Consider the following 14,287-nt stretch of genomic DNA (forward strand, 5'->3'; position numbering starts at 1 on the left):
CTGAGAACATTTGCCATCTGAAAATTAAGATTTCCCAAAACCCTGTGTTGTTTTTAAATCATATTGATCATGAACTATGCATAGGTATCATCTACCACAACTGATGTTTTTACTGTTTCTGAATGTTGAGACTCAAATTTTTCTTCCATATACTGAAAACATATCTACACTAGCAGATGAACCGGCACTGCAAGTGTTACTTGTATTCTGCAGTACATGATGATTAAGGGATCTAGGGGACAGCCTCTCTACCTCAGTCACATCAAGACCTAATCTTTACCCCAAGTCCATTTGCAAACTTGCAATAGAACTGCAAGTCATAGGTTGACCTGATGGTCAACAGCATCCATCAAAGAAGCCATCAACTACTATTCATACATATAATGAAAGCCACAAGTAGTCACTAGCAGCTACTCCTCTAAATTAAGAAAATTTTCATAATATATTACAGGCATATCTTCTTACATATAAATAAGACAATTCAATACTACAACAGCACCTTAAGAATGTACTTAAGTATACTACAGAATATAGCATTTTATTTTTGAAACATAGTTAATCCAAATGAAAAACATAACAAAGCAAATGCAGTAAACACTGCAGAGCAGATGGCTGTGAGAATTTGCTGTAACTGCACACCAAATATTGAAGTATTGCACCTAGATGCAGAGATAACTTTCTCACAAAAAAAAAAAAAAAAAAGACTGACTATAAGGTTTTCTGGAAAGTCATCATTTGTTGAATGTATATCTGAAACCTTACACTAAAAATCTACCCTCAAACAAGCAATCAGTAATGAAAGATTTGTAAAGCCTACCATCCTCTAATGCCCCCAAAGGGAAAACAACAAAAACAGTCCCCTTCCACCCATCTTTCTTTCACAGGGAAGCAGGTTACACACAACACTGTCAGTTATGGCTAAAGGTCTGTGTAATGAAAAAGTCCCTGACGGCTCTCTAAACAGCCTATGGTAACTTTGTCACAACCACTAGAGACTGATGCAACAAAAAATTTTAAAATAACCTTTCAGGAATTCAAGATTGATAACAAAACAATCTGCAGGTTGGAGTAGACTTTTCCTTCCCCCACTTCTAAATGAAAGAGATAGGGGTTATGCAAAAATACCCCCCTCTCTTCTCAAGAAAGATACAGTTCAATCATAACATACAGTAGACAAAAAGCACTGCTCATTACTGCTGCTTTCAAAATCAGTCATCTCTAAGTCAAATGGATGCATTTTTACGTAATGCTTTAGTACAAACATGACAGAGTTTATCCTAAAAAGTAACTACTTACAATACAAACAGCCACTAGAAATAATCCAAAGTTTGAGTCTTGAATTTCAACAAGCAAACAAATCATATAACACTTTTTGACCTTTTAGCCATATTTAATAAATGCTGATAAAAGCACCACCAAGGTGCTAAAATGTCTTTTGGACAATAAATGAAGGCGGCATCACGTAAAGAACATTTAATTACATTTGACTGCTAAATAATGTCTCTCTGATAGCTCCTGCTGTTGGACCAACACATACAACAAAAAGATGCAATGAATCACTTTTTATGTCATCTCATGCATAGTGGGCATATAAGAAATTACATAACAGTTCAACAGATAGCATAGACTTTTTCAGACACATAGAAGAAACAGATTAAAATGTACTAAGCAGAGTACTGTAACGTAATAGTCTATTTAGAGCCACCGTAAAGAATTTTGAAAAAGCCAAGTCCTTTACGCCAAATATACAAAAGTATACAAGTGGTACCTCAAAGCTCTAATAATTATTTACAACTCCAATCCTTATTTTGCACTGAAAAAGAAACAATATATGAGGAGCAAAAGTATTTGACAGAACATGCACAAACCCAAAGCTGACATAAGAGTAACTCAGCATTCACAACTCACTTCTTTTTAAAATTTTGAAACTATGCTATATGCTAGCATGTTTGGTTTTTTTTCTTCTTTCAAATTAGACTGTAGCTTTTAAAAATTGTTTTAAATAACCTTCTGGTCTGGCTGCTGAAGTTGGCTTTGCACTGTTTTATCCTTCCCCAGTCTCCCTAAATGTCTTCGTGCTCCATCAGTCAATTTCACACAAGTCTGAAAGGCAGAAGTCTCAAATCCACTGCATAAGTTTTGTAAAAACAGTTGGGAAAGGATGCATCAGTCTTGCTGCTGAGGAGAGGAGGGCTCAGTCCCCGTGGGATGGGCCAGGCTTGCCCCCACCCCACCGAACTGCAGCTGCCAACAAGTAGAAGGATGTGCAAGGTCTCAAGGTCCTTGCTCAAGCAAGAAGACCAAGCAGAAACAGCAGAGGGTACGTGAGAAAGCTGAGGGCATCACAGGGGGAGAGAGGAGGCAACCCCCCCCCCCCCCCCCCCAACAACAAAACAAACAAAAAAAAACCCGACAAAGGATGTAGGTCATGAGGAAATAACTGGGGAAGTCTGAGGAATACTTCTGTATTCGTGATGTGTTTAATCCATCATACACAGAAATCCATCAGAAACCTATGTAAGTTGTTCCTCATGCAGCAAACCAAATTGGTTTGTTTAATGCCTTGTTAAAAGTCTGTTTAATTTTCCTCGATTTTACTTGCTAACACTTTAAACATGCAATGAAATGAGCTACAGGCATTCCAAAATCCTCAACTTTTTTCCAGGAGTGTAATTTCACCGATTTCCAAATTAGGACTTGGGCAATGTTCCCTGAGAAAGGAAGTGAACAAACCTTTGAAGCATCTTCAACAAAAGCCAGAAAGTGGAGGCTAACTTCAGCAGCTCCAAGCAAGGACAGCAACAAAACACAATTTACATAGGTGTTTATACAACTCTGGTGAGCAACGTACAATCAGGAAGAAACCGGGAAATCTCAGCTCTGCTGAAACCGGATGGAATTTATGCCATCAACTTCAACAGGACTAAAATTTGGCTCCAGGGTAGTATGCGCTCTCCCCCTCCCCGCCATTTGGCTCTGGCATTTTAAAATTTATCTTCCAAATTTGGATGGTAACATTTTTCTCAGAACTTAAGTAAACAATACACTAAATTCTACATTTAAAGACATGTTACTTAAGAGAAGTGATAACGTAGTTAACATTAGTTTTTGATAGCTCCCTCACAGACCCTTTTCTGCCTTAGCACAGTCACCGCTAACTATTATAGGTTAATAATCTTTCAGAATAAGTTTGCGATGTAACTATCCGCTCCTATGGGAGAAGCATTTTCTGAACTACTACTTTTTACTATGTGCAATTTAATTATGGCAAAATATGACTACCATTCACATGCTTTAAACTAGTTAATAAACAAGATAAGAGAGACCCTTAACAGAAAACAACAATCAAGTCAACAAATCATCCTTATGCCAAACTAGTTGGGAGAATGTGAAATTTTAGGAGAAAATACTAAAGGCTATTAATTTTAAGTAGAAGAAAGTAGACTTCACACATTGGTGAAATGTAGTCTAAACAATATGGACAGTAAATGCAACTGCCAGCCAAAAGCAACCTTCAAATAAGTTTATTTCAGATAGCTTTCACACATTATAATAGCAACTAATGCCATGTAGACTGAAGAACATTTAGACAAATACCATTATCATGTGAACTACCTGCACTAATTTAAGCACACAAAAATTCATATAGTCTCCTATACTACAAAACTTTTCTTAAAATTACTGTATTGATCTTCATAGTTCTTAGGTGGACATTAGATTGTCTGATAGTATCATCTGTATAATTCCCTTGCTTTTGAATGCCATTCCAGCATTAGAAAAGGTAATAAAAGGAAAATTTCTCTTTAGTTCAGGAAGAGGCATCTACCCAAACAGCCCGCAAAATATCCCTCGCTTTACTTGTACAAGTGGGTAATGGCCATTTCTAGCTGTCTGCAACAGAATACCCTGCCCATTAATTTTATTTTTGTGATCTCAAACTCTGACTTTCCAGGCTGAGATGCTGGCCCTCTTCTTCATGGCATGAGCACCACTCATGGTATTACACTCCAGCTCCTCTAACTTTTTTTTCCTCCATGTTCTCCAAATAACGAGTTGAGACTGCTCTGATCCATTCACTAAAAATTAAGAACTTTCCTTTATCTGACACTTTATAGAGCACTTTTCTACATTTTTTTGTCCCCCTCATCTATTCATCTCTGCCCCACTATCCCTTGATCTTGACGGACTTCTTCCATCTTGGAGGCAACTCAAAGTCGCTGCTCTGGAATGTCTGGAAACAAAACTAGCAGAGAAGAAACGAGGAGTCAGAAAAGCAGCCCTAGGAAGTCATAAAATCAGCAGCTTCTAGTTGCCAAATGACAGAGCACAAAGTGCTTTTCACTGCTGCTTGTTTAGAACACTTTTTGGGATGTCAGAACAAGAACAAGATGATGGATTACGGGCATGCATGCTACGTCAGTGCAAGTTTTGCACATCAAGCCACCACAGATCCACATATTATGGAGACACAATAAGGGTTAAACCTGAAATACTTGGAAAGCTATGCTTGTTCTGGTACTTGGAACAAAAGCTAAACAACAGGTATCTCTATTTTTCTGCAACAAAGAGATGAAACTACAATAAGAGGTGATAGAATATTTCAGTGAATTAATCCCTGTGCTTATTTTCAGCACTGGAAGTTGCCATCCAAGGTAGAGGCAAATACTTTTCACCGTTTGACAACAAGTTTGGGACACACCTCATCATGGTTCTTCCCCAGGGAACTCAGACAGCCCAACTACGCACACCTCCAGAGGAGCTTCTGCTCCAGACTGCAGAGGTGAAATACTCTCTCCCTGTGTTTTAGCACTCACTAGGAAAATGAATGAATAACTTTGTGATACTTATTTTTGGACACCCCAAGAGAAGCCAGCGATACAGCCATGCAGATCAGTCTTTCCCTGCCAGGGGCTATAAGTGTTCCCTCTGGAACACTCTCAATTCTTGCCAGCAGAATGATGAAGAAAATGCACGAGACCAGCAGACCCTTGTTATCCAGAAGCACCACCACATTCTGGTGAGCTCTCCATTGCCCCATCACCTCACCTAGTAAAAAAAATGTTAACTGCACAGCTTCTTTCTATACAAGAAACATGGCAACAGAAATGTCTGCACCCACCCTTGCCCCAGCACCTATAATTGTCCCAGGACACTGTAAGGGAGTATGGGCAGCCATGCCATGGTCTTTCACAGAATCATTAAGGTTAGAAAAGACCTCCAAGATCATCAAGTAGAACCGTCAACCTAACACCACCATGCCCACTAAACCATGTCCCGAAGTGCCCAAACCCTCCTACAAATCAGCTGCAGGAAAAAACCTACGTGCCATCCCCAGCAAGCCTTAGAGACACGCACACACTTGCAGAATTCACAGTCAAGGTGCACAAAGGCCCAAATTGTACAAGCTATGAAGGCACCAAAGTGACAGGAATGCTCGCATCTGACCACTGAAAAATCCCTTGAAGTTGTAATGCAGGCAGATGACAGAGCTATTATGGGCCTGGATTTGTAGCTATTTGGCAGAGATTATTAAAAACTTTAATAAGTCATTATTTTCATATAGTCCCAAGTCTGCTGGATGACACACACAGAAGCATGAACTGCAGTAAATGTGTTTTGATGCCACTCTTACTATCACATATATACAGCACCAATGCAGTACTTCACAAATGTGCATCAAACACTAGCCCTGGCTGTCAGGTTTTTTAAAATTCTAACCCAAAAGGTCCCTTTAACTCATGCACTTCGATGAAATAATAAAGATCCTAGAAGTTAAAAGCCAGTTTACCGCTCTGTTGTGACATCCAGGATGAAAAGACACGTCCTGGAACCAACTTTGGTTTCTGCTACACTAAAGAGCAAGTAACATTGCAAGGACAAATTCATGTGTTAAAAGACAACCTAGATGAAGCCAGACAGCCTAATGCAACTCCTGGTTACAGTAACTACTGAAACTGTCATGATGCAGGCTGGCTATACTGTCAGTCTTTGGCCACCACAGTGTCACTGCCAAGGTTTAAAAAGCACATCTTGCTCAGAAATACTTCCAACAATTACTATATTGCAGTGTGTTAAAATCATAAGCCTTGCAGTAACGTTAGCAAACAAAAAACCTCAGGAAAACAGCTGGACACCTCGCAGGTAATGTACAAAAGAGATGTACTTGGAACACTTTCTGGCTTCATGTTCTCCGATTTTAATATAGTTCTAACATAACATATTTAAACAGAAGAGTGAAGATACCTACATCATATTTGAGCTCAGTTTTTGTTACCCTCCCACCCTCATGTGAATTCTTACATAGAGAAAGAGACTATAGCAGGAAAAGACTGTTGTGCTAATAATTCAGAAGAAAACAAGCACTAGAAAACACAAGCACGTCCACATTAAAAAAAAGGATTAAAATGCAGTATTATACTACTGAAGCATCTCACGGTTTCTTATAGTTTGAGTTATGGATAAATTACTGTTAATTAAATGTTCTTGCCTCTCCCTCTCTTTTAAGAAACCTCTCTGTCCCCATTGGTTGGTATACAAATGCTGCTGGTTGAGTTTGGATGAGTAATCCTATGTAAAATAGGGAAGAGTTCTCACTAAGCACTGCTGCTACTTATCTAGCAAGAACTAAGGAATACCATGGTATTTACCCCGACTGGAAGTAGCAGCATCACAAAACTAAACCCCTAGTATTTCTAACATATTCCAGAACACTGGGAAACGGCAAAGTAAGTTTGTAAAAGCATTTTATTACTTCCCAGCTCTCAAATGCAAAGATTTTGTTAATAAGGAAGCAGAGGGAGGAAAGGGTAGGAAGGAAGTGGCTGCTGAACTTCATTTTCAAGCTATTCTGTGTAAGCTTCATTTAGATTGAATTCTTCAGAGAAAGGGTTTGGTGGGGACAGGGGTTTTTGGGGGGCATGAGAAAGTCTAAACCACAATGACTGAAATTAATGATGTTTTTTTTGCAAGTGGAAAATGGAGTCCTCGCTTCAGAATGACTGATGCGTTAGAACTATTTTAGAGACCAGCAGATAAGAAAACCAAAAAGGAAAGAGCAACTTTAAAAAGATTGTGCAAAAAAGTGCAAGATTAAAGTCATTAACACAGTTGGAGCAAGAGACATTTCACAGATTTATCTACAAAGCAGTCTCTTCTGGTGATACCCAAAATACTTGTTTTATGCAGTTATACTCTGAAACAAGTTGTCTCAGTGCACTCTGGTAACACAGCTGAGCCAACCTATTAGCTCTTAACTGGCAAAAATATGTCAAGCCAGGATCAGCCGCCTTCCTCTCACTCACCAGCTCCCACCACTTTGCTTTTACCTGGGCTCTGCTGCTTATCCGGCTACGCAGTAACATTTATTCAACTCAGTAATGTAGCAGAAAGTTAACCTATCCAAAATAGAAGTCTCTTGTCAATGGAAGCCAAATCAGTGTATTAAACAGTAAACCATGAGAGCCAGTGTATCCAAAAGCACAGAAGAGTAGGGCTAGGGCTTTTGTCAGTGGCCAACTATTAAGTAAGTTCTGCCTTTTAATCTTTATTGTGCCATTACTTAAGAGCTGGTGAGTCTTCAGGAACACTTCTATTTCCAAAGAAGTACAGAGTTGAAATGAGCCAGCCAGCCAATGAGTTTAATACTAGTTAGAACATACTAACTTTAAACACACTACTAACTTTAAACACACTTCAACAGGTTATAAACATATTCTGCCAAGACTCAATCATCATCTCCAAATCCTTGTGAACTATTAAACCTTACCTAAGTGATTCAAGTCCACAAGCAAAGTAAGAGTTTAGCACAATAGTGGAAAACCTGAGAGCCAAATCTCATCTCTTTAGCACCAATCTTCAGAAAGGGCCCAGAGACTGAAAAACTGAAGAAATTACCCATAACCAGCCAACGCACTGCTGTTCATTTTTATGATTTTTCATTTTGCTGTGCATTTTTATGATTCCACTGTATGAAAACGTGGCTATTCCCTGTCCTCTGCCAAAACCTCCAGCTTCCCTAACATTTCCATGATACAGCCACGTGCCACGTATTAAAAAGAAGTCTTCTTTGTCTTCAGGATTAATGACTAAAGGACAGCAAAAGTTAACACAGTAAGCTGAATCAGAAAGACTACTGTATGCAATATATTAAAACTGTCAAGAAAGTTTAAAGCCAATCATCAGGCCACATTTTCTCTCCCACTAAAAACACTTTACTAAAAGCCAAGTAAATAAGTGACAGAATTATTCGCGTCTAAGTCATAGCATATCAGATGCAGCAGTTGATATTTCTAGATACCTTCTTTACAGTTATTTTAAGTCATTAAATGCTTTTTTCGGCTTGAGATCTCATACCTACTTTTAAACTAAATAGCAAAATTACCTGGAGAGCTGGAAAATGTTTTGGTTTGAAACCAGATTTTCCCCTGACATTAAAAAAGCCCCTTTCCTATTGCAATTGACACTGAAATCTCAAAAGGCGTAGAAATCACAGTAGCCACCTACAAAACCTGTGTATTTTGTTAAGAAGTGGTACTTGACCATTTACAATAAAATTCTGTGTCTCAGGATCATATCTGAGATCTCTGGAAACCTTTTCACTTAATTACAGAATAAAAACACATGCAGCCAGTATAATTTCAACAAATACACGTACATACCTATACTGGAGGTATAATCGGTGGCTCCAAAGATCAACTCTGGTGCCCTGTAGTACCGAGAGCAGATGTATGAGACATTAGGTTCTCCACGAACCAGCTGTTTTGCACTGAAAAGGAAACAAAGTAATGATCTTTCAGTAATGAATAGTTTTACAATACTGCAGTGCAGACCACCATTAGGCTTTGGCACTTAAGCATTTAGGATTTGGAGGTGGCTGAAGTACCATGTTCTTCTAAGCTGATGTAAGCCACAGACTCAATGATTTACTGTGTAATCAGTCCAATCCATCAAGCAGCTACCTTGTACTGGACATAGCAAAGGAAATTCTGACTAACATCTACATGATAAATAGGGTCAGATTTTTGGCTGGCAGTTGTCTTTTGCCAGGTACAAAGGTTTGTTTACAAAGCAAAACAGGACAGAACATGGTTTAGTCAAACATAGTTACCTTTTAAGGTTCAAAAGCTCTGGATATGCACCAGAACCAAGAGAAGGTTTTGTTGGTTTTGGTTGTTTTGGGGTTTTTGTTGTTGTTGTTTTAGGTGGGGGGGGGTGTGGTAGGTAGTTTTTTTGTTCTTTTTTGTTTGTTTGTAAAGTTCCATCAGAATGTTCTGGTTCTTTGCTGTTTAAGGGAGTCTGTGGTACGAAGAGAAAAAGGAGAAAAAACTTCGCCAGTGTAGTTAATGGCCCGTGATTAACATGAAAACTTCATTTACACTGCAAGAGATCGGCCACAAAGGAACTAGCCTACAGTAACCACTACCTTTGGAAGCATCTAAGAAAATAAAGGAACACAAGAGCACATTACTTTTGGAACATGAGTCTATGAACATATTATACTTCTTTCTTAATGAACAGCAAGCGTTAGATGGAAAGGAGCTGGAAAACAAAAATGCCCTTTTAGAAACATGACTAAGTAGCACCAAACGCAGTTGAGTGGCAAGCCAGCCAAATCCAACATCCAGCCTTCCTCAACTCCCCTCAGCCTTCAAGGAAGGACTCGCACCATCCATTCAGCCTGTTTTAAAATCTCAAGTTTTCTGTTTTGTGTATAGAAACTACAATTAACAAATTCCTACTGTTAACCTAGAGGAATTACCACCTTTTTATGCACTGTTACTTTTGAGTTTCAGTGCAATTCCTCTTTCGCTCCAATACCGGTGAGGCAGAGCTGAGGAGGAAATTCCCAAGCCACCAAGCATGACAATGCACTGCTTGAATAACCACCATCAGACATTCCCACTTACTATGGGCAAACGAATTTAGCAACAGCAGCTTCGGTGACCCCTCGCACATATGCCCTAACTATTTTAGTCTGCAAAGTTATAGCACGATCTAAAGACTGAACTTTCCCAGAGAGACATCTGTCTCCTGTCTCTGTGGATGCCCAGAATTTTTGCATCAGTTCTAAGATGAGGGCTGGACTCTAAAGGTGATTCACTTGAATGGATACTGGAAATAAATGTGCCATTGGAATGTAGGACATAGACATCCGCTGTCCAAGAGCTTCAATTAGAAATGTTGCTTCTGATCTTGAACATCTACAGTATCTGAAATATTAAATCAGTAGACTAATGAAGTATAATGTAGTTTCAAAACTACAAATGAAGACCTTTGGAGGAACACAGAGTGTTTCTTTGCAAAATTGCACCCAGATTCACTTTGAAGGGAGCTCTTTTCACCAGGCTTCAGGCCGTAGAACTCTTACCTTCCGAAGTCGCAGAGTTTTAGAACAGCTGTATCAGGGTCCAGCAAGAGGTTCTGTGGTTTTATATCCCGGTGGCAGATCCCAAAGGAATGGATATAGGCTAAACTCCGGAACAGCTGATACATGTACAACTGGAACACAAAAACATTGCATAAGGCATTCTTTCCCAGTCAAAACGGGGTAAACAATTACTTTAGCACAAACTCTTATTAGAAGAAAACCAAAAATCACTCAAAAAAGACCCTACTGAATGCTTATTAGTGCTATGAAGATGGACAAGGTATTCGTATACCTTCTCCACCACCCTTTGCTACACGCTTACACATGCAGTTCAAATTTGTTCATTTGTCCTTCCAAAAATGAGCACAATTCAAAAAAAATAATTGTGCCAGCTTTCCAATATTTATAAATTAATGGTAGTCATAAAAAAATATAAACAAAATAAGGGTATTTCAGTTTGCTTTATAAAACAGCCTCTTCATAGAAATGAAGTATTCCAGGATATGTAGGGGGGGGAAAAATGGGGAAAGAACCCAAAGAAAAACCTTTAGTTGATGAAGTTATTAACAACATGTTAAACGGTTAAACGTTGCCCAAGGACTATGGTAGTGTCTCAGCCTGTCACTTGAGTGACTCTCCCTGTTTCTCTTGGTGAGGGGACATACTCATTTTAATTTCACATCTCTAGGCAAAAAGAGAGGGCAGATAAAAACAACTGTTCAGGATAATTTTACACAAGGCACAGCAAAAAAGTATGCTGAGGAAGAGTTTGCTCTTCCCCTATCCAAGGCTAACCAGCCCCTTAGCAAGGAAGAATACAGCAAGGTGAAGTGTTACGAAGCCAAGAGCTTCACAGGGCAAGATTACAGGGCAAGGGGAGGATGCCCAGCTGCTGGAGCTACATACTTTTTTGCTACGGAGAATGAAGAGCTGCTGGACACAATTAGGACTGTATAGCATATGCAGTCATGAAGGCATGGGAAGCCCTATTTCAAGGCTGACAACAGGCTGCCAGGTTATTTGTTATCTTTGTTGTGTCTCCCCTACAGGTTCCATTTAAAATAAATAAATAATAATAAAAAAATAATCAAGCTACAGGCAGGACATAGTACTGGATTTGCAACTCTACGCTTTCCTTTTCTAAGCTCATTCTCAACAGTTCACCTTTAATGGTCTGTAAATCCGGGTACAATTACTAGATATTGCTATGAGGTTATGCTTGCCTCACTTTCACCACTATCTTTGTCTTTCACTCTTTCTCTCTCCCTTGTTTTTTGTTGTTTGTTTGGTGGGGAAGGTAGGAGCAGGAAGAGAATCGCTTGAATTTTGGCTCTAGGTCTTTAGTTTTCATATTTGTTTCTCAAAACCACAACTCTGCACAAAGAAAAGCAAACAAACATGTTTTCTGAATTGCCTGTTCTAGACACGTTAAGTGTGTCTTGTGAAAGAGTATTGCAAAATAATCTAAAATATTGCTCTAACTTGAGAAGTCAAGTCAACACTTGCAGGATTTAGAAAGTATGCCTTTCATCTCCACACAGAAAACCCAAAATTTTCCATAATTTCTTACAACATGTTAGAAGTTACAAATAAAAATTAACAAAAAGATTACTAGAAAAGCTTCCTTGCAGCTCTTTTAACAGTTTCTTTGCTACCCAGAGCAGCTCTTTGCCTGCCTAGGTATCAATCAGAAGTGAACAAATATGTACGATCTCACCTTTGTATAGCTAAGAATGTCTGGAAAATTGCAAAAGCTTTAAAGACATCAAGGTATCATGGTCTTTTTAAATACGGGATTATGAGAAAGGCTTGCTTTGCCAGGAAAATGAAAACAGCTTTCCAGGCTACCTGGAAGTCCCAAATACCCAGCAAGATGAAAGAGTAGAAACAGAATTTTCTCTCAAAAGATAAGTAAGGACAATTTTTTCCCCAAGTCCCCATAATGAAGAACAATTAGGGCAGGAGTACTGAAAAAAGCTATCTAAACAATTTATCAAAAGCTAAACTAACAAATTTTGGGGAGCATATAACCTGAAGACAAGGTTCAATGCTTTCACTAAGAAACCAAAGAGAATGACCTTGCAATAGAAATTCTTATTGCTGGAGGATAAGATTCTTTGCTTTCTTAAAAACAGGCATCAGTGCTATTGCGGAGACATGCCATTTACAATTTATGCATATACAGTTTTTGCATAACACTTTGTTATTGGAATAATTACTATTTCTAACTTTCATCTTTGTAATTTTAATCTTCTTTCAATCAAATTAAGGTTGGTTTTTTTCTTAAGCCCATCCTCATGCTAAAGCATTACACTTTTAAAGAGGAGTCTGGAGAAAGCAATATGAATCAGGAATATTTCATGCTAATTTCCATTTAATGTTACCTGGATGCCATGTTAACAAGTTAATGTCATGTGAAAACATGATCATTAACTAGTGTGTGGATTGTGGTCACTACATAAGAAATGGAACTGTAAGACCCAGACGGCTCCCATGTTTGACCAAAAAGAAAAAGAAATTTTATTCATTTTCACTACTTTGTAAAATATGACAAAAGATGCAGACATCGTAAGTGAGGTTTTGAGGCTACAATGTGCATACAAACATCTTTCTCCATGCAGCTCTTCAAGACAAGAACCACTGAGCTCCAAGTGCAGGGAAGGGGACAAAAATACGCCTTTCACACCCGCAACAGAAGCGCATGAACTCTTACTCACATGCCAGGAGAGGGACAAGATAACAGGTAAGAGAACACTATTCTTCCTCACATCCTCTTTCAGTTCCTGACCTTTGTACTATTGTGTCTTCATCATCTCAGGAAACTGAAGCAGCTAATCTGGCTGGTGTCCATCTACCTAAGCTGTTTAAAAAATAAAACACTCCCCCCACACTCAGTCTCCTCCACCTATTCCAAGATTTTTATAAAGTGAGAATTGGGAGAACTTGCTTTAAGTCCCTCGCCTCTATTCTTCCTTCACTGTAACAAATAATTATTTTAATCTTTTTTTTTTTCTTGCCTTGAGACGTATGTGCTCCTAAAAATTTCAGAAAACTAGTTATGTCAGAAAAGACAGTCTATTCCTATAATATCCTTCTTCATGTAACCACATCTATCAGTTACCTACCTTGACATAAATCATAGGGAGTGTCTGTTTGGCCCGACTATAATGTCTGGCAACTCTGTATACTGTTTCAGGAACATAGTCCAGCACCAAATTGAGGTACACCTCATCTTTCTGAAAAAGAAAAAAAAAAAATTCAGCCATAGATTTGAAGCATGAAATACAATTAGAGAATTCAGAGACGACAAAAGGATGAGAAAGCTATAGACATTTTAAGTACATGCCTTTAGTGGGAGTGTGAGCTGCTGCCACCCTCTTTCCTTTAGGCTTTGCACTTGTGCACTACTATTTAAGTCAAACTTATGTTTAAGGTCACATTAATTAATATGGTCTCCAACACAAGGCATTTTCTGATTATAAATGCAGACAAGGATATAATTGTTCTGCCCATTCAATCTTTTCATTAGGAGATATTTCAAGGTGACACCTGCATAATTACTTAAAGCAGTCTATTAACCCATTAGTCTCTTCCCCGCCAAAACCCAAGAAATGCAAATTTGGAAGTCACAAATTCACATCCCGCAATTCCACATCAAAAAGTTTAAAAATCCTGCATCTTTTAGAAGTGTTACTTTGATCTTACTGAATTTCTAACTATATAAGGGATTAATAATACCTATTAACCACTCATATACAGTAAGCCAGCGTTAACACTTGTAATCATTTTGTTTACACACATTTTGATGTCCCAGTTATCTACCGCTTAAACATATGAACTTATTCATGGCAAAACATAACAAACAAAACCAAAGACTCGAGTGTCACTTTTAATCATCAGGTTAGAGGTCCATGTGAACAT

The 14,287-nt window shown here is 38.5% G+C and overlaps 1 protein-coding gene across 1 annotated transcript in view; it reads right to left on the bottom strand.

The window, feature by feature from the left end:
• Nucleotides 1-13,602, bottom strand: part of GSK3B (glycogen synthase kinase 3 beta) — a gene marked incomplete at its 5' end in the record, with an annotated part of 51,601 nt that extends 37,999 nt beyond the window's left edge. Inside the window, 3 exons of the mRNA XM_010292340.1 lie at nucleotides 8,658-8,764; nucleotides 10,367-10,497; nucleotides 13,492-13,602. Coding sequence (XP_010290642.1) covers nucleotides 8,658-8,764; nucleotides 10,367-10,497; nucleotides 13,492-13,602 — 349 coding nt within the window. The remainder of the gene's footprint in view (nucleotides 1-8,657; nucleotides 8,765-10,366; nucleotides 10,498-13,491) is intronic.
• Nucleotides 13,603-14,287: the final 685 nt, after the last annotated feature.

Source organism: Phaethon lepturus, unplaced genomic scaffold (assembly GCF_000687285.1).
Source record: "Phaethon lepturus isolate BGI_N335 unplaced genomic scaffold, ASM68728v1 scaffold25798, whole genome shotgun sequence".
Classification (NCBI taxonomy): domain Eukaryota; kingdom Metazoa; phylum Chordata; class Aves; order Phaethontiformes; family Phaethontidae; genus Phaethon; species Phaethon lepturus.